The 21,150-nt window shown below is 44.5% G+C and overlaps 1 protein-coding gene across 5 annotated transcripts in view; it reads right to left on the minus strand.

The window, feature by feature from the left end:
- Window positions 1-20,878, minus strand: part of NFE2L2 (NFE2 like bZIP transcription factor 2) — a 33,013-nt gene extending 12,135 nt beyond the window's left edge. Inside the window, exon 1 of one of the 5 annotated variants that reach the window (XM_019654020.1) lies at window positions 20,274-20,878. In XM_019654020.1, coding sequence (XP_019509565.1) covers window positions 20,274-20,318 — 45 coding nt within the window. In that variant the 5' untranslated portion in view covers window positions 20,319-20,878. Of the gene's footprint in view, window positions 1-9,471; window positions 9,494-19,101; window positions 19,826-20,273 lie in introns of those variants that run through there. The other 4 variants (XM_019654023.1, XM_019654025.1, XM_019654024.1 and 1 more) reach the window with 4 other exon arrangements.
- Window positions 20,879-21,150: the final 272 nt, after the last annotated feature.

Here is a 21,150-nt window from a genome sequence, read left to right on the forward strand (position 1 = left end):
CACTGGGGGTGGTGTGAACACTGGTGGTGGTGATGAATTTTAGATATGTAAATTATATATTGTAATATGTAGAGGTGATTTAAAACACTTAGCTTCCTTAAAAAAAAAAAAAAAACCCAAAACTGTAGATCCTGTTAAAATACATTCCAAGGGGTTTAATTTCTTTAGTGTGGACTTTTTAAAGCATGAAATATTTCTTGAAATAATAACCTACTAATGGCTAAAACTTCATTTTACCAGAATGGTGGTAGTTATAATAAAGGTAGTGATCAAGATCAACAAGATTAGTGTATATATTACCCTAAAAGGATCATTAATCCATCTACCGATCTAATACGTATGCATCGATCACCTCTCAGGTGCCAGGAATTGTGCTAGGTGCTGGGGACACAAAGATAAAAGTGTCTAATCTTAGTTTTGAGACGAGATGAGAAGCACGTAGGAGCTCAAGCAGCATGGCAGATGTATCACTAAACAGCACAGACAGACCCCACAGGAGTGACAACTGACATAAGGTACACCAGCCACAACCATATGAGCATCCTACCCAATAAACCAAGGGTTAAACCCGGTTCGCAAAGGTCTAGTCCAAGTGGACATTTGAAAGCAAATGTTATGGAGGTGGAGAGAACATGAAACAATGCATTCTTGGTCTCCCCTCCTGGCAGTGGTGATGTTTTCCCCAGAGAGGCTCACATTTCCAGCACAAGGAAAATTCTCATACTCAAAGAGACTTCCTCCTCGTATTTGGACTTTTCAGTCAGTATGACTCATTTCAGCAGAGATGGGAATTACTGCTAATGCCACACTGTCACGGAATGCCACAACGGAAGGGCCCACAGGACCCACACAGACAGCTCCTATCATTTTTCAAAGAAGGAAACAGGTCTAAAAGGTGAAATGACTTGCCCCCAGGTTTGAAGTCAAGGATTCCAAAACTACCTTTGCTCTACTTTTCTAATTTTACAACTCCTGCCAAGTTATTTGGCAGAGGAAAAAAGACGTTTTTGCTTCATTTTAATTTTTGAATTAGCATCTCTTGCTCCAGCTTGCCAACCTGCAAGTTATATTGCCAACCTAACAGCTTCTATTACAGCTGGCGTCTGCATGGTTTACGGTGTGCTCGTGGGCAGTAGCTCATTCGAGCCTCACTGCAGTAGCACGAGGGAGGTGCTTTATCTTTATTTATAGATGAGCACATTTAGGCTTTGGGCATTGGGCAACCCTGCCCCAAATCACATGTTCAGCAAGTAGCAGAGCCAGAACTCCAGCACAGAACTCTTTCTGAGCCTGACAGGCTCTTCGCACACCGTGGTGCGTCTCCTTGGCATTCAGACCACAGCAGGACCAGGTATGGAAACTGCTTTAGCCCCAGTGCCCTCTCCCCAGGCAGGACACTAAGATTTGGAAGACAACTCTCCTGACACTCAGGCCTGCCTTTCCTGATGAATCATGGGTAAATCAGGTCAACTTAACTGCACAAGGACAGCTTAGCATTTAAATCAATCGTTCCACAAAGCCAATATTACCCTGTGCTTTATATGTCTTATCTGGTCTTTCTTACAATGGTCTGACTAACCTGTAAACTCCTCAATGTCTTTTGTAAATAGATAACACATGGAAATGGTACAAAATTTAAAAACTGCAAAAGTAATCTCCAAGTTACCTTCCCCCAAGGCAGCCACTGGCTTCAGTTTTTTGTGTTTTCTTATGAAGATATTCTATTAAATATATACACGGACACACACACAAAGTAGCACATATGAGTAACCATAGTGTTTCACATTTCTATTTAATATATTTTAAGAGATGGCTCTAGGGGGTCCAGTCAGGACCCCCTCTCATTTTGAGAGCTGTTATTTTCTACTCTAATAAAAATATCCTCTGTTGGGCCGGCCGAGTGGCACATTGGTTAAGAGTTGGCTTGGGACACTAGAGGGCCCCAGTTCGGATCCCACATTGAGGGCCAGTGACATTGCCCTCTACAGCTAAGATGCTGAACAACAGCTCAACCTGGAGCTGGGCTGCCGTGAGTCGCCATGTGAGTCGCCTGCTATGGCGTAGGCTGCAGCCCCTGCTGCAGTGGGTTGCCATGGGCTACCGTGTGTAGCCAGCAGCAGCATGAGCGGCCAGCAGCCGCCATGAGCAGCCATCCAGAAGCCGGCGACTGCCTCGCCCGGGAAGAGCGCAATGATGGTGTCAACTTGGGCCAGTGAAGCAACGTCCTCCACAATTAGACTGAAGAACAAAAACAACAGCAACTTATCTGTTCCCCTTCCCCAATTCCGCAGCGCTGTTCCAATTCCCCAATAAAAATCTTTAAAATATATATATATATATATATATATATTTTTTTTTTTGGTTATTACAAATAATGCTATAATGAATATCCTGTACATAAGTAATTTCATAAATGTGTAAATCTGTAGGATAAATACTTAGAAGTGGAATTGTTGGGTCAGAGTATATGCATTTTTAATTATGACAGATACTGCCAAATAGCTCTACACAGAGGGTGTACCTTTCAGACTTCCATCAGCCAAATGTGAGTGCCCATTTCCTTACTCTTTTCCCAACTCATGTGTCCTTCACACCTTGCATCATATCAGTACATGGCACCCACTCAATAAATAAATACACATTAACTGTTTGTACAAGATCTCCTATGTTAATTCCAGAATCATTTCAAAATTGGCCCTTCCCACTATCTTTTAACAATAAAAGTAAGGCTAAAGAAGGGAATAAATTTCACATACAGAAATGTCAGTTGGCCAGAGGACAGCATTTCTTTAACCATCAGTTGATGCCCAGCCCTGCTCCAGACAAGCTAAGCTTGGTTGGTGCCTTTGGAACTAGAAGGTGCAAGGAAGGTAGTCTGTGGTGCACACAGATAAGCCATAGGATGGGCAAAGTCTCAATAGGTGAAACACTCATGCGTAACAGGCAAAATCAACACCCTCAGCCCTTCTAACAGACAAGGTCAACTTCCAAGATAAAGCAAGTCTAGCCTGGCTGAGCGGTCTACCAGCTCCTTCAAGACGAGGAAAAGACATTCTTCCTAGGGACGTGTCTCTCAGGAACAGATGTCTGTTGGCCATTAAATTACATTTAGAACACACAACAGACTAAGGAGAGCTGACAGTGACCTTGGAGATCACAGACCAAACCCTAGGTTTATGAGGCTCCTGAGGTCCAGAGATGCTAAATGGCTAATTGGCTCTAGGTCTAATCCAATTGAGCAGAACCCAGGAGGGACCAACTGGTCAACCTAATACAAATTTGACTTCAAACTATACTTCCCCATTGTAATATCTATTACTTAAAAATTCATGAACTATTAGGAATTACTTTGAAAACAGACCTTTACAAAACTGTTGTGTGGCATTCAACCCTGTACCCAAATTAATGGCCTATGAAACTCTTATTAGGAGAAAAAGGCCAACGTTTGACCTGCACTTTTCTGTAGAGAACTTTCCTTCCCCAATCCCCAAGCTCTAAGTACTGTGTGCTTTTCTAAAGACTGTGCCTGTGCTCGATACAATCAGACTAAGGGTCTCCTAGTTCTAAGCCCCTTCAGGCAGATCATCTTTGCTTTCAAGAGCAAAAGTAGCTCAAAATTAATGTGGAGCCCTGAGAACTCCTAAATGTTGAGGTCAAGGTCATGTACCCACTAAATGCCCATTCCAAATTGACTGACTCATGCAAGGGATCACTAAGACCAAGTATAACCCAAACCATAGTTCTACATCTCCTTGGAGAAAGAAAGCCCTTGGAGACACCAGCCCTTAAAGCATTTGTAGTGCCTTAAGAGCACAAAACGCTTTCATTTACATCACGATATCATTTAATCCTCACACTGCTCTTTGTGAAGATTAGTGAAATGAAGAAACTGATGTGGCATTTGTGGCTGGAAGATCCCTCCTCTAAATCTGATGGCCATACCCATAAATCAAATCACCACTTAGTGAATCGTAATGCCTCCTTTTCTTCCTCTACTTCTCAAAATACAAATAAGATTCTGGTTTGCTCTAAGGGTATTCACTGTGGTTGCTAGTGGCTTCTTCCTTTAAAATCAGTTTTGCCACACTCACGAGAAAACAATACCATAAAACAGGCCTACACGTTTACCAAATGATCTCAGACAACCTAAATGAATAATAAACACATAAAATCAAGCTCTTAGTCTTCTCTTGAAGGGCAAAAGCTGTGGGTCTGTGTGCTTTAAACTCTCTGGCTTTGGGAAAAGGACTTATGTTAAAATCTGAAAGCCAGCTGTATGGAGTTTTCCAAAGTAAGTGCTCACAAAGCCCAGGAATTATTTTTACATTACTATTCCCCATGAAAGTATCATTATACTGTCCAACAAAAATACACACCAAACACGTAATGATCGCACTGTTCACTGGTAGGCACAGCACAAAAGGTTATTTTTCCCTAGTGTCTAAAACAGTTTCTTTTTAAAGGCCTTTTCTTTAGTTTGGATCTGGTAGAAGTTTAAGTTCTTTACAGCCCTGATGCCCACCATGTTTCCAATGCCAAGTACCCCCAGGACACAAAGCAGTAGACTACAGAGAACATCAGGTCCCAGTCCCCATTTGGAAGTAGGTCATGCCATGTTACAGTAACTGTTAACCTCAGTTTTCTCTTCTGTGAAAGGACAGGGTTGGGTTAGGTGACCCCCCCAAGATCCCTTCCTCTAAAGATCTCTGATTCTATGAGTCCGAAATGTAAGTCTGAAAACTAACTCTGAATTTTCAAGCAGGCTAACTTCAGCTACCAGTAACAGATGCCCGAAAGCAGCACTGTCCAACAGAAATACAATGCAAGCCGCACGTGTAATATAAAAACTCTTAGTAGCCTTACTAAAAAAAAAGAAAAAAGTGAATTTAATTTTAACAATACACTTATTGAACTTAATATATCAAAAAATTATTTTAATGTGTAACCAGTATTTAAATTTATTATTGAGATATGACAAGTGATACATTCAACATAGACTACAATAAATCTCACCTGACATAATCACAGGAAATGTAGTCCTACCAGAACAATACAGTGATACTTAACAGAACAATATCGTATACTGCTTGTGTTTTACATTTAAATCAAAATTCTTTCAATTTAAAAATTCAGATCTTCAGCTGCACTAGCCCCATTTCAAGAACTCAAAAGTGACAAGTGGCTAGTGACTCTGCTGATGGACAGGACAGCTCTGCAAGAGTCTACAAAGTGAGCCCTCACTCTCCTTCCAGGGAATTCTACTGACTAAACTCTCCTGTTTTGCAAATTACTTCCTGAGGATACACTGGGAACATTCATCCTCCCAAGAAACACTAAGCAGTATTTATACTTTTAGCAATTCTTTCTGAACAGCTATCTGAATGACCTGAAAGTGCTACTGTGAGTCTGAATTACTAAGAGGGCTCAAAATGACTAAATGGGTCATCTTGATATGATTCAGCAATGTTATGGTCCAGATGGCACACAATTACCACAATTATTGCAAAGGCCATCTGAAGAATGGGTAGAAATAATGGGCCTTAAGTGATGGAAAAGTATTACCTGTTCCAACTAAGGATATGAATAATCCTGAGTTCACAAATTATATTTCAACCACTTTAGGATGTATACATTTGAAAATGCATAGTACTCACTGTTGTTGCCAACTGCCAGGCAGCAATTTGGACCTCTTAAAAACAAAATTAGGGCTAGCCGCGTGGCGCATTGGTTAAAAACTGGCTTGGGACGCCAGAGGACCCCGGTTCAGATCCCACATATGAGGGCCAGTGACACTGCCCTCTGCAGCTAAGATGCTGAACAACAGCTCAACCTGGAGCTGGACTGCTGTGGGTCACCGGCGAAGGCGTGGGCTGCAGCCCCTGTGGTAGTGGGTTGCCGTAAGCTACCATGTGTAGCCGGTAGCCAGCGTGAGCGGCCAGCAGCCGCAGTGAACGGCCGTCCAGAAGCCGGTGACTGATCTGCCTCGCCCGGGAAGAGCGCAATGATGATGCCAACTTGGGCCAGTGAAGCAACGTCCTCCACAACTAGACTGAAGAACAAACCAACAGCAACTTGTCTGTTCCCCTTCCCCCGATTCCCCAACACTGTTCCCCTCCCCCAATTCCCCAAAATCTTAAAAAAAAAAAAATTTAGAAGGTCCTTATTTATATATCAGACATACGCATGGCAACAATAAAGAGTAGTAAATGTCAAGTTTTCAGCTGTGTTATCTCCCCGAGTGTCTTGGAAGGTTCTTTTCCTTCACCACTCTGCCTTTTTCTTTTTTTCTTCAGGCCAGAGTTACTTAGGGGTAGTTATGACTCAAGACAAAGAAGGAGGTAGGCTTGGGAGGAGGGCAAGGCTCCACGGGTCGGCTTGGTTCTTGATTTAGATTTAGCTGCCCACTAACCCACTTCCACTCCCCACACTCTGTTCATATAACTTACCTGCAGACACGGCTCTATTTCCAGGCCCAGAACCCCAGGGTAAGGAATTCTGCCACAAGTGAAGGACTACGTCTGGGAAGGAGCTCCGTGAGATGGCTTAGCTACCCACCTACGTGCAGGGAAGCTAGCGGCCAGGCCACAGGGTTCCACGGAGAAAGCTGGGATGGGCACTGCCCCCGGCTGTCCCTGGGCACATGTGAAGGCCTTGCCACGCACACATCGGTTTTCTGTCTCGGGAGGCTTCAGTTGCTACAACAACCAGGCCCTCACCTGAGCCACGGCCATGCACAGGGAAGACCACAGGAGGATGAGGCGTTTATAGCCAAAAGCAAGCTGGGGCATGAATGTGATGCTGTTACACTGCCAGAATTCAAGGAGAGGTTTTTTTTTTTCAAGTGGGCCAGGGAAACCTCAGATCCCCGTACATTCTAATACCCCTCACAAGGAAAAAACGTGATTCTGATCACAATAACCACAGTCACCATTTGTTGAATGTGTGCCATGTGCCAGATCGTGTGCCCAGCTCTTTCTTAGTTTAGGGATGCTGTGACCGAGCTATCAGCCACATCCTAAAGATGATTAAGCGGACGCACTTCCCACTGTGAAATCGATCAACTTAACCTCTTGGGGCCTCAGCTCTCAGCCTATAAAACAGGGACAATGCTTCTTACCTCACAGGGTGGAGTAAGGAGGACACGCGACAAAACCAGTTTGTTAAAGCGCTTAGCACCCTGCCCAGCCTTGGCAAGCGCCTGAGAGGCGGCGGCTGCCATCACCAACATTGTCAGATGCCCACCTCTGTTAGCTTGGGACTCAGAAGCAAACCCGATGGGAGAGAAAAGAGCAGATACTGTTTATTTCTTTTCTTGGGTGAATACTGCTAATCACTGGGACTAGAAGCCAAGGATGAGGCTGTTACAGGTGACTGCAGACAGTGCCAGTAAACTGATCTTAGAAAAGGGCACAAAGAGAGAGACTCCCCCTGTGCCACCTCGGAGAAGAAAACAGTCCATCCTTACAGCAAAACGGCAGCTTCTGGCTCCTCTTCCTCTCCTGTCATCAATGGAATTAATACACTGGCAGATGGGTTTCTGATAAAACACAGGAATAACAGGGCGTACATACTTGAGAACAAATGGTTGCATCATGGTGCCAAAAGGAGGAGAAAAATCTACTCCACCTCCAAACTTTAAAAAAATTCTTTTAAACAGCTAACACAGATATGGCTTAGTGTTACTATTACAAATCCTCAATATATGTGCTGATGCCAAACCGACCCAGCCACACTCATACCACAGAAGAGGCCCCTCACCATCTCTCTGACTCCAACCGGTCCGTCTTCCGGTTCACGGGCCATAACTCCCTATCTACATCCAGCTCATGTATCTCGTCCTTTCCAAAACCTTCCATGATTTCCAGCGGCCTTGTATGAACTTGAAATGTCACTCACAGGCATGTTGGGGGCCCTCTACAGATAGCCACAAATGAGCCTGTTCAGCCCTAGCCACCCAATATGCTGCAACAGTCCATCCAGCTCAAGCTGGTACCTCTCCTCAGGCTTCTAAAACTTGAGCCAAATAAAATCCCTGGCTTAAAACAAAACAGTCTAGTTAAAATGCTACCTCTTCTCTGCACTGTCATGGAGCTGTCATATATCACAGACGAGCTTGGATAAATACCAAGCTCACAGAATGCAGTAACGGACTCCCTCTCATGTATATTGAGCAACTACAATATTAAGTACCAGGCATGGTGCCAGACATCAATTGTAAAAATGAATTAAAGACAGTCTGTACCCTAGAGGAAGTCATACCTTAAGCAGAGAGGATAAAGATATAAAGTGATTTATCCTCATTATAATATGAAGCGTGCCCTATAATCCAGGTGTACAAAAGGAATTGAGTACTTAAGAGGGGCAATTTGAAAAGAAAATGTCCTCCAAGAAGACAACACATTTGCTGCATTACCTTGGAAGACTAAAACAACTTCAGCCCCGAAAGTTTCCCAGGGTATGTAAATACCTAAAAGTATCTGTGGAATGAATAAGTGTACATTTACACTCAGAATTCAGTATTTTCATTGCATACCTAAGATGTCCGGGGTTAAAGAGTTCTGATTACTGAACCATCTTAAATATCATTTACAACCCAATTACCAGTAATATAAAAATTATTTAACTTCATTCACAGTAACAACATTTCAAGTTATTCTTTGGCTACTCTACTAAAAACAAAGTACTATATCTTAAGAACTATAAACACACACTCCAAGTTAACAATAAAGTTGATTTTTTTAAGAGAACAAACATGATAGTATCTTCAAATATCCATTAAAGAATTTTGCAATTTGGATAATATAACAATTAATCAGTCAACAAAGATTAGTTAAATATATTTTCTTAGAGGAGACTAGTTATTTTCCTCAGGCTGATGGGAAAAAAAAGGACAAGACATGGGCAACCTCACTTTTCCCCCATATTCCAGACATTTTCCCCAAAGCATCAATCAACTACCATAATATCTCAACCTCTTCAGCTATTCTATAGCTTCCCTTACTCGCTTACCTCAGTTCTCAGAGGTCTTCAGAAAGTACCCAGCAGAAAAGGCAGTCAAGACCCAGAGAGACATGGCATGTGACTTTTAACTTAATCTTGAAAATTAAAAATAATGTTTCTTTTCCAGACCAAATTCTTGTAGCTGCAGGCCCAAGAAATGGTACATAGTGGTAACCATCGCCAACAAATAACACTGCTCTCCTGTTAAGGGAACTGGACTAGACACTCCACCCGAGTAAACGAAATGTACCTGGTTCTTCTGGTTTGTAGAGCTTTCGTCCCTTTCTGTGATCTCCCTCTCATTCCCCCTTTCAGTTTAGAATATAAGGCGAGAATGGGCTGCTATGTGAGGAGATGGTGGGCCTCCCAACAAAGACCAAGGAAGTAATCTCCTGAGATTTTTCTGAGAACAAGCAGTAACATTCTAAAAGTCAGTGTATCACAGTGGTTCCACTGAGCTGGTACCACTACCTTGGAGGGTGGAGAATTGTACAGAGATGGATAGGCCCACTTTCTGGTTGTCTCAAAATATCCTGTAATGTGAAACTGATCTCCACTCCAAAGAGAGGTCCAATCCATGTGCCAGGAGCTCCCTGTTGGATAAACAAGGAGAGTAAGCTCTTTGATGGTGGGACTGTCTTAATTAACTTTTTTTTTTTAATTTTATTGGGGAACAGTGTGTTTTTCCAGGACCCATCAGCTCCAAGTCAAGTAGTTGTTTCAATCTAGTTGTGGAGGGCGCATCTCAGTGGCCCAAGTGGGGATTGAACTGGCAACCTTAGTGTTATGAGCCTGTGTTCTAACCAACTGAGCTAACTGGCCACCCCTGTCTTAATTAACTCTTGTAAAGGAGTCCCTTATTCTTTAGTATCTAACAAAACACCCGTAGTCATTAGAGAAGGAAGGAAAGAAGGGAGTGAAGGAGGAAAAGAGGGAAAGGAGAGCAGGGATTCTGGGCAGACATCTCAATGCCATTGTGAGCGGCATGGCCCTGAACAAGTTGTTACTTTACCTCTTTGAATAGGTTTCCTCAACTGTAAAATGGCGATAATAGCCCCCATCAGCACAGATTCATTGTCAAGATCAAGTACGAGAACATGTGGAGGACCTACTACAGTACTGGCAGGTGTTCAGTAGATGTTAGTCCCCCTTCCTTTTTTTCCCCATGAAATTGCTAGTTGTCTGTATTCAGATGTCTCATAACAACAAAAGGCTGGTTCTCTCCACAACTAGGGAGGAAGTGCGTTGGGACCGTGAACTGAAATGAAAGATTAATTGTTCCCTCCATCTCCATTATTATCTTTGTGCACACACAATCACCAAAGCTGTACAGCACAATTGTACCGTTAGCAAGTGAACTTTGGAAACCTGTAGCACAGGGCAAAAGACATGTGTTCCCAGAGTCCCGGACTTCCAAGGGACCCTCAGTGACAGAAGGGAGGTGAATGAGTTTCGAGCTAGGGGAGTCATTTCTACCCACATCTCCCTCGGAGAAAAGGCCGTATTTATCAGGATCAACGAGAGCTATATGAGAAGAGCTGTGAGGTATACCCCAGCTCTTCTTAAGATCCAGCCCTCCTTTCTGAACCGCCTCCCAAGTTCAAGACCCAGAGATCCAAGTCCTTCAGTAAAACCCAAAACATCTATACATAATCAATCCTGCCCTGGCATCCCAGGGGCACCTCTGGGGGAAGGGGGCACACAGAACCTACCAACAGTGGGAATACTTATCTCAGTTGGGAACTCCCCTAATGGAGCCTCCATCCACACTGTTCAGAGGAATCCCTAAGGTTACATTCATACTGAATTACTGTGGTCACATACCTGTGCTCCATTAACTAGAGGGACTATATAACTATAAAATGTTCCATGGAAGTAAAATAAAAGTGGGCATTGCGGTCTCATTCTACCTGCAAAAGGGGAACCGTGAATCCCACGGCAAGTGGGATTCCCATATAATTCGCCCACAAGCAGGAGTGACAACTGTTCCTGCTCTGTTCCCAGGCTCCTTTACCAACTGGCTTCTGACTACATTCCACCAAGGATGGGGGCGGACGCTGGAGAGAGGCTGGAGGGTGGGAGGAAGGGCACCTGGCTCAGGGGTCCCAGCTTGTGAAGCCAGGCCAGCTTCCAGCTTCAGGGGGGAGGGTAGATCCTGGTATTCCACCGCCTCTCTCTGCCCCTCAGCCCCAGGGATAGCGCTGGCTTCCTGAGGCTGCTCATCTCTGGGCTGTCTGGCTTTTCAGCTCTTCCATCACCTATGTAATTAATTTCCTATATTAAATTTCCAGTTTGAAATCTCTCGTGTGGTTTATTATTTTCTAAAACCAAACTCTGGACTGTTTCTTAACCTCTCCAAAGAGTTTTCTCAATAAAAACAAAACCTACATAACAGGGTTGTTAAAAGAAATAAAAATAATAATGTGTGTAAATACTCAAAAATGCTTTCCCTTTTCTCACATGGAGAACCTAAGTGCACGCTGCATGCTGAAGAGCAAATCCAAGTATTACAGATTTAGGAGACCCTCAGGTAAAAATTCTGGGTCTGGGACGGCCAAGTGGCTCGTTGGTTAGGAGTTGGCTTGGGACATCAGCTCTGAGCAGCAGAGCCCCGGTTCGGATCCCACGTGAGGGCCAGTGATGCTGTGCCCTCTATAGTTAAGATAGTGAACAAGAGCTTGACCTGGAGCTGGGCTGCGGTGATGCCGGTGATGGCGTAGGCTGCAGTGGGCTGCCATAAGCGACTATGAGTGACTGGCAGCCGGCGTGAGCCACCGTAAGCAGCCATCCAATGGCCAGCGAGCGACTGCCTCACCCGGGAAGAGCGCAATGATAATACCAACCTGGGCCAGTGAAGCGACGTCGTCCACAACTCGACTGAAGAACTTTCCCCGATTCTTCAGTTGACCCAGCACTGTTCCCCTCCCCCAATTCCCTGATAACATCTTAAAAAAAAAATTCTGGGTCAACCTGAGGCTTCCCTCAGGAAGAGTCCAAAAGGGCAACATTCCTCCTGGGTTCACTAACGGGAACCCTGCAGGCCAGTTTTCTTTTTCCTCCTAGTCCCTCTCATTTTAATCACAGAGCCCTTCTTCCAGGCGAAACCTAACCTGGAATCTCCCCTCTTGGGGTTACCATCCTCACTCTCAATCCACTGCCCTGGAGAGGCTCCCAATGTGCAGGCTGGTAAAGAAGTTTCTAGCAGAGGGTGAGCCTCTGTCTGTGAAGAAGGAATCTGAACCCACAGGATGGTTCTCATCCTTGGCCTGGTCTCAGCTGGGGTACCAGTGGAAGAACACCATACGGCCAGGGCTGAGGGAGGACCCAGCCAGCACCAAGTGAAGCAGCCTGCTCCTGTCCTTCGGGGTTGGTTTCTCAATGTAGATTTTAATTATGTTTCATTGGGAATTACCAAGAACTAACTTCTTCAAAAATTGGCAATTTTTCCTATTGAAAGTAAAAACAAAATATGATCGTTTTAAATTTTGGTGGTTTTCATTACTAGGATTTTCATGGTTTAAAAAAAAACTTTTTTTTTTTTTTTTTTGGCTAGGTCAAAAAATTTCATGGCTCTTCAACACTCTCTACACACAGCAGCAAGACTCCAGGACCATAAAACAAACCAGCAAAAAGGCAACCTGGAGTACCTGAAGAAGCAGTGTAGTTCCATCATGTGCCATACCTGTTCCGGTTCTGTTCACAGACGCCAACAAAGCCCGATAGTTTTTCCCTCTATCCTCCTTCCCTGAGGCTGGGAACAGGCTGGGTTCTACATCCATGAGTGGTATTTTAATTTTGTGCTGAGGCAGAGCAGATAAGATTGTCAAGCCTCTGAGTAAAGCAAAATTCCACACCTTTTATCAGTAGGTCGCCTACATACCAAGTCAATACTGTCCCTGCCTCTCTCACAGAGGGTGAGGGGGCAGATGGTACTAACCCACCCTGAATGTTGGCAGCATTCCAGCAAAAAAGGGAAAGGGCATTTAATGAGGAAAATGATTCATTAAAATACAAGTAAGTATTGCATATAGCCTAAATGTTAACACTGAAAGCCTTCTGTTTTGAGGTAAACACATTTCATGTACCTCGTCCAGCACAACACTGGTAACAACAATTGAAAGAACAGGATGCTGTGTTTTAAATCTTAAAGTGGTAGGAGAGGGTGGGTTAAAAGAATTTCAACTACTGATGACTCGAGTTAGAAAAGTAGGCAGCTTCCCAGAGGTGACTAAATGTATCCTCTGATGGGACGATTGGAGTTGGGCTGCACAAGCTCTGCCTGGCAACACTGGCGAGAGGCCGTGGCTGGCACGGGGGTGCCCACTCCCTTCTGGGCCTGTTCCCACCCTGCAAGGTGGGGCTAAGCCAGCCTCAGCAGGCCCTGAACCATACTCTCAAGTATGTCTGTTTCTCTCTCTCTTAAAAACAATTCAGAAGTTAGCCCCCGTTTCCAAATATGTAAACCAGAAAGCCATTCAGGTAAGTACAAATGGTAGCCACTGTGGTCAGAATATAAAGGTGACTTTACCAGGCAGATACAGAATAAAAAAATTGAATTGCTAAAAGATGCCTTGCAGATTTAAGATTTTTGTTTGTTTTTTTTCATGGGAAAAGATAATGAGTTGAGGCTCAGAAATGCAGAGCACAGAGCTTCTTCGAGTAAGGCCAAGTTCTGTCCTGGCTCCCAGGCTCTTCAACACCTATCCCGAGCACCTGCCTTTTCTATGCTATCCCAAATAATATAGACTGCAGGTTATCACAGGCCACACCAAAGAATTCTACTGACTAATTTGGGAAAAACCTTTTGATTAAAAAATTATCCCTCAAATCTCCATGAGGGATTAAAGAGCTCAAGTTATATTTACTGAATGTCAAATATTCGCCAGGCACCTTTAAACACAGTTCCCAGATTTAGGTGTTAATCTTAAGGCTGTGAAGGTCAGTGATCAAATATAAAAACACTTCCTTTCATGATTTAAGTAAGACATCCTAACCAGATTTTCTAAGTCACTAAATAAATATCATCAATGGGTACCAAGCACTGAGCTAGGTTCTCTAGGGCACTGACTCTCAAACCTGACTGCATACTAGAGTCCCTTCGGAAGCTTGAAAAAATACTCACGCCTGGGTACCACCCCCAGAGACTTTAATTTAATGAGGGACATGGCCTGGGCATCAGTATTTTAAAACAGATCCTAATAGACAGCAAACCATTGCGATAGGGAATAAAATGAAATATATAAAGTGGAAACAACTCAAATATCCATCAACTGTGTAAGTGGATAAATAAAATGTTGTGTATCATACAATGGAATAGTCTTCAGCAATAAAAATGGAGCCCTGATACATGCTACAACATGGTCAAACCCTACTCACATTATGTTAAGTGAAAGAAGCCAGTCCCACAAAACCACATATGTTATGATTCCATTTACATGAAATAACCAGAATGGACAACTTCATACAGATAGAAAATAGATGAGTGGTTACCAGGGACTAAGGAACTTAGAGAGAAATGTTGAGTGACTACTAATGGATATAGGGTATTGAAAATGTTCAAAAACTGACTGTGGTGATAGCTGTACAATTAATATACTAAACCACTGAACTGTCCACTTTAAAAGGGTGGACTGTATGGTATTTGAATTATCTCTTAAGGCTGTTAAAGAGAGAAAGAAATATAAATTCTATGCCCAGCTTTCAAGGAACTTTCAATCTAGCTGTAGAGAGAGAAAAAAAAAGATACGCAGATAAGACAAGCATCAATAGATTTTTAAAAGGCCAAAGAGAACTGCCTACTTCAAAAAATAAAAACTCTTAAGTTCAGAAGGAGGCTTCAAAGTCAAAACGATCTGATATTTTTCTTCTTATCCAATCCTTCTCTGATTTGTAAAAAAGCAATGGAGAGTTCAGAACTCTTCAGTATGTTGCTGACAGATACTACAGGCCCCGAAGTCTCAATTTCCAAGCTTGCCGGAAAGGAATGACTACTTAGTATTGCCAAAAACAGTATTTTTAATGCTTGAGAATACAGGCTGTTGATGGATTATAATGATCCTCAAAAATCATTGATCCACAGGGACTTTGAAAGATACTTGGTACTCTAAATCCTTCCTATGCCCTGGATCTGTCTTTATGACTAGCAGAATTTACAAGCTCACACACAAAAAGACTTTCATATATGAGGCTTTGTAACATAGTTATTGTAGGGTATATGCCATAAAAACGATTGGTTAAAAGATGTGTCCTACTGCCCGAGTTCCTAAAATTCTTAATAATAATAATTAGAAAGTATTAATTGTGGCAGGGACTGACACATAGAAAAGGCTAACTTTAAACAGGATGAGATTTTGTTTAGCAATCTTGTTTTAATTTTGGGGGGAAGAAGGAACAGTTGGTCTAAGAACACCATTTGTACTTTTTTTAATACCGTTTGGGAATTATACACTCAAATATTTTTTTGCTTTCATTTCCAGAGAACACATCATTATCAATTGAGGCCTTGGCCTGTACTGTAGAGCCCTTAATAAATGTTTTTCAGAGTGCACTTAAAAGCCGGCAGCAATGAAATTTTAATAACTCCTAGAAATCACATTACCAAAATATAAACTCTATTCTCTATCTTATGGTAAACTTAAACACACGGCTACAGGTGAAGATAGCAGGTTAAATACTGCTTTTAGTAAACTTGTCCTCTTATACCCACGGTGTGCAACTTTTTTAAATACCCTGGGTTTACCCAGGCCAACTTTTAGGCAAATCATCCATCGGATCCTAAAAATCCTGCAGGATCCTTAATGCAGACGAGAAAGAATAATTCTGAAAACAATCTGTTTAAGGATAAGGACTAAGAAATAAAGTATTTAATTTTGACATTGTGGACGGAAAAGGGGCCACAGGTTAAACCTGACAAGCTTAGGAGACTAAAACTAAGATGGCATGAACACACACACACACACACACACACACACACACACACACACACAAATTTTTAACTAAGTGGGCCATGGTGGGAAGTCACATCTTCAGCTTCCTCATTAAATTAATCTGTGCCTTTTTAGTGGGCCTGTTGTCTTTCTGTATCTAAAATAACATCTTTAATCCTTTTTCCAGACCAGAGCTGAAAACTGCAAAATTCCTCATCATTATGCTTGTCTCCTGATTGCCATCTCTATGTGCTGTAAAAAGCTAATTGTTAGCTATTCTGCACCCCTCTATGTAAAAGAAGTAAGTACCTGTCTCTCCAATTTACTTTTATCCAATCCCAGAGATTTCTCCCCGATCCCCTCCACCCCCCCAACCCCGCTTTGCTTTCTCCCACCCCCCTTAACCTATCACCAATGGATTTCATGTAACCTTCCTCCTTTGATTTTATGTATAAAATAAACTGTAAAACTGCCATTCTTAGGAGCATTTTCTCAATCCATTGAGATTTTGCTTCCCGGCAACTGTCGACGGTTTGGCTCAAATAAACTCTAATAAGTTTTCTCTTAGGCTGGATGTTTTTCGTCAACAACATGTACTATTTTCAAAATTCCAGGTAAGCTTTAATTAGATCGACTTGAGCCCTTAACTCTTACTTCAATTCATAAATGCCAAAACAGGAGATTCGTGTTTAGTTTGAACCAAAGGTTTCTAACTGGCTGTTTTCAACTCATGTTCTCCCCCTCCTACCCACTTTCCTTCATCATGGTTTAATCCTATCTGTCCCACTCTTCACCATCGAACTTACTTTGGACTCAAAATGAAAACAGCCAACAGGCTAGGAGGATGCACCAACAAAGGCAAACAAAGGTGAACAGAGACTTCACTAGCTAAGAGATTTAAGAAAAAGGAGAACAGGTCCCTGAAAAACATGAGGCAGAATCTCAGGCACTGCTGGAATCCCAGAAATTTTAAAAACTATTATTATATTAAGAAATGGTTCTGCCTCTCTAAATTACCCCCCCCCCTTCCCCAGGCCTGTGTCTTCCTTAAAAGGCCCCCATGTGCTAAATTCCATTGACAGGTTTATTTACTCTCACTGTATTGGAGAGGGTCTACCATATACACAATTACTGAATTTCTTGGTAAGTGGAAAAGGCTAATCTTCTAAATTCCTGCCTCTCCCCAGGTTTTCTCAATTTTTCCACTTTTTTAAGTGTGAACTTTCCTCCTGTTCAAAGTTTAACTAGTTCTGGTCCAATCTGGAAGTGGTGATTAAGAAACATGCGTCAGATTACCTAGGTTTGAATCCCACCTGCGACTCAAGAGTGGGTCACTTTAAGCAGGACTCTTGGCCTCTCTCTGCCTCTTTTCTCACCTCGAAACTGGAGACAATAGTATTTCCCATGGGGTTACTGTGAAATTATGCATGTGAAGTAATTATCGCACTGCCTGGTACACAAGGAAGTGCCCAGTAACTCATTCATTGTGCCAAATTCTTCCTGCACCCGACTTTACACTGAAACCTTAACCCCAAGTCACGGGAAAATTAAAGAAGAAATATTATTTATGCAAAAACCCTTTAAATAAATGTGTTCAGCTAGTAGACAGCAAATTCCCAGGGCGGGGGGGGAAGCGTGTATGGTCCAGAGGGTTCCTTTTTTCATGCAGCTCTGTAAGTATAATTCATGCTGAATAAAAATAAATATTAAGAAAAATAATGTATTTGGCTTTCAATTCTATCTGGTAATCCTAAAGGGAGGCAAGGTTTCCCCGCAACCCCTGCCCCTAGCATTGTTTATAAAAACCCTAGTTAACTAAAAAGAAAGACTCCAAAATGGCCTAAGTTATTTTTTAACGCAGAAAGACTGATGTGAATTGAGTATTTACCCTCCTATGTGCTGCTTACACAATCTCAGGACATTTTTCACATCCAAAAAAGTCAACTTGGTCTTTGGTTAACATTCATTCAAGAGATGAGAGATCTGTCCCATTTTTCGTTTTAAAAATAATCTTATCTGTGTAATCCAAGATCAACTTCATCCCTCATACACAAAGTTATTTATCTCTCCAAGACACCCTTGGGAAGAGTAATGGATGGTTCCTTCTGCCTATGGGAGTAAGAACCTAAGGCTCTCCTTACTGACCTGTTCATGAACACCACCTCCTCTGTACAGAGATAACCAGAATCTTAGCACCACATCACACTTGGCGTTTCTCTGACCAAAGGACAGAATCCACTTGGACTCTTAGTTCAAATATTTCTGGGCTACAAACAATGGTTTAATACAAATCATAGGTATGAAATTGATTCTAAATTTCACTCCATTTTCTTTTTTCAGTCTTCAAATATACTATTGATGTCTGATTACAAAAGTAGAAAAAGAGTTACCTTATCAAACATAACCGAAAAATTCACATTGAAGTGAGAAAGCACTATATATGCCTTATGCACTTCTGTATATGGAATGTTAAATTACACAGTAAAAAAAAAAAGAAAAAAAATTACAAAATAATGGAGGGCCCCATGCTACAATTCCTGAATTTAGGAAACCTAAAGGCCATTAGCATCATATATCCCTTTGTCATGTAGATGGCTATATAGATTGCTCTTACCAGCCCCTAAATCCGAAAGCATACTTCTCCATACTGGTGGAAACTGGGAGGGGGGGGATACATTCCCTATTACTGGGGGAAAGTTCAAGACAAACAGCTTCAAAAAAAAAAAAAAAGGCAGCACAATTAGTACATTACCAATAACTTAAAACCTTATTTTACATCTTCAGGATAAGTCTAAAACATTAGGTTTATGAGCATAAACGTATTTACTGTACACATTTCCTTGAACCAAATATTTTTTCCTCAGAACCCAATTACCAGAAAATTGGATATATAAATATCTACTCCTTTACAAGTTCCTACAAAGTATGAATAGAAACTTATTTTCACTTTTATAACAATTTAAAGAACTTTACAGCACAGTATTATGTAATACAGCACAGGTGTCCCACCCTCTCTCTGTCCTTGCAAAAGCAGCAACACGCTAAGAAATCGAGGCAAATTCTCAACAGAAAAGGAAAACTATATACAGCACCCAAGGGAGAAATATACGAAAGCCAAAAACTTAGTAACAGCCTAAAAGCAACAGAAATTCTAATCTACACTCGCTACACTTACCGTTGACAGCACAAAACACAATATCCTGCCTTACACATTTTGGAATTGCAATTCTGAAACGCTAAATCCAAAGACAAAGCAGCCCTGGGGAAAAATAACAATTGCGCAACAGATCAACAGCTCCAACTTGTCCCTTGGCCTCGGCGCGGCAAGGTTTGCACGCTATAAAGCAGGAAAGGGCCAACCAAGGGCCGCCGTGACAACCAACCAGCCACTGTCACCGAGGCCAAGGCCACGCGTGCGCCACTGGGAGGGATCGCGCGGGGATCGGGAAGCCTGGGGTGCGGCCGACTCCGACTGCAGTCCTCAGCCCCACCCACTCTTTCCCGCGCGTTGAGAGGGGACCCGGGGGTCTTAGAGCCCGAACCTTTCCAACTGCGCGAAGCCCACTTCGGCCGCCGCACGTCGGGGCATCTGAGCGCACTGGGCACTTGGGGACCTCCTCCGTGCCCCACCTGGGGGCTGGGCTTTCTTGCCAAGCTGCCTAAGACAGCGATCCTATGGATAGACTGATAGATTACTTTGAAAAGGAACACCCTTAGACGGTCCAGCGGGATGAGCGCGCAGTGCCGCAGACCGCGCAGGTCGCGGGGCCGGGGTCGGCGGCGGCAGAGGAGGGGCTCCGGGTCCCAAACCGGAGGAGACCTCAGCTCCCCCGAGAGTGGCCCCGTGACTAGGCACATTTTTGCCGGCTCCAAGGCGGGGGATACGCGAGGCCCCGGAAGGGCCGGGCCGCGCCGGCTCAGACCTCCAGCGTCCGCCCCCTCCTACCCTGCAGCCTCTGGGGCCGCGCAAACTCGGGGGGCCGAGTGGGGCTCCTGCGTCCCAACCTGGTGGCCAGGGACGCAGCTCGAGATTCTCGTTCACACCACGCACGCGTGCGTAATCCCAACCCCCACCCAGTCGCCTTCTGAAGCCGCGGTCAAGTTGTCAGTCTGACCACCCCGTTGCGCCCTCACTCCCCTCACCGCCCCTTGGGTCCCCGCTCCTGCTCCCCGCCCCATCCCGCCCCGGCGCAAGCGCAGCAACTCAAGGGCCCGGCCGCTGCAGTCCAGGCTCCGGCCACAGACGGGAGGAGAAGCCGGCTGTGGCTGTGCGTCCCGGGCCGCGGCTCCCTCGCGCGCCTGCCCCCGTCCTGGTACCACAGTGGAGCCCTGAGGGCCGGGCCGCACCTGCTGGGACGGCAGTCCGGGCGGCGGCAGCTCCAATTCCATCATGCTGAGTTAGGGACTGTGCTCTGGGGCTCCCCGACGGCCCTGTCCCGGCTGCCGAGACGCGGCGCGGACTAGGCGGCACTGACAGCGGCAGCGGCTGCGGCTAACGCGGGATCGCGGGCACTCGCTTCTCGCCGACACAGCCCGAATAGCCGGCCGGGCTCTGGCCCCGCCACGCCTCCCGCCTCCCGCCCCCCGAGGGCGGGGCAAGGGCCCGGGCCTTCCCTTCCCCGACTCGCCGCGCGGGCAGACCTTCTGAAAATCCCCCACCCCCGTCCCGGCTGACGCAAGAAGCTCGCGGTCCCGGGGCTGGAAAGAGCCGTGGGCGGGGGTCCCAATGGGCGGCCGCGGGCGGGGTGCCGGGAGGAGGGCTGCCGTAGCTCCCCGCGCCCCCGCGTTCCATGTACCCTGCCCGCAAATAAAACCAACACTCTCCGCCTGCGAGATTAGCAGTTGTTTGCCGAAGGTCGCTTGGGTTCGGGCTCTTTGAGACAGTTTAAACAGTTGGAACAAACACTCCTAGAGCCCCGGCAAAGGCGCTGGTATCGGAGGTGCGCCTCCCAGATTTGGAGCTGCAGAACCTTGCCCCGCTTTATCTCACCCCACCGCCCGAGAGTGGCGCCAGCCCCAGGGACGGGGGCAAAAGGCTTGGACCCGGCCGTGAGCACCGGGAGCTGCCCTCTCGCCCTCCGTCCCCTCCGGGACTTGCCCAGGGGAAGTGTGGACCGCGCGGGGAGCTCGTGCTCGCAGTCACCCTGAACGCCCTCCACTTACTCCCACGCGCCTGCACTTTCGCTAGGCTCAGGACGCCAAGGGCAAACGAAGAAGTCTCTTT

The sequence above is a fragment of the Hipposideros armiger genome, unplaced genomic scaffold (genome assembly GCF_001890085.2).
Source record: "Hipposideros armiger isolate ML-2016 unplaced genomic scaffold, ASM189008v1 scaffold_212, whole genome shotgun sequence".
Taxonomy (NCBI): Eukaryota; Metazoa; Chordata; class Mammalia; order Chiroptera; family Hipposideridae; genus Hipposideros; species Hipposideros armiger.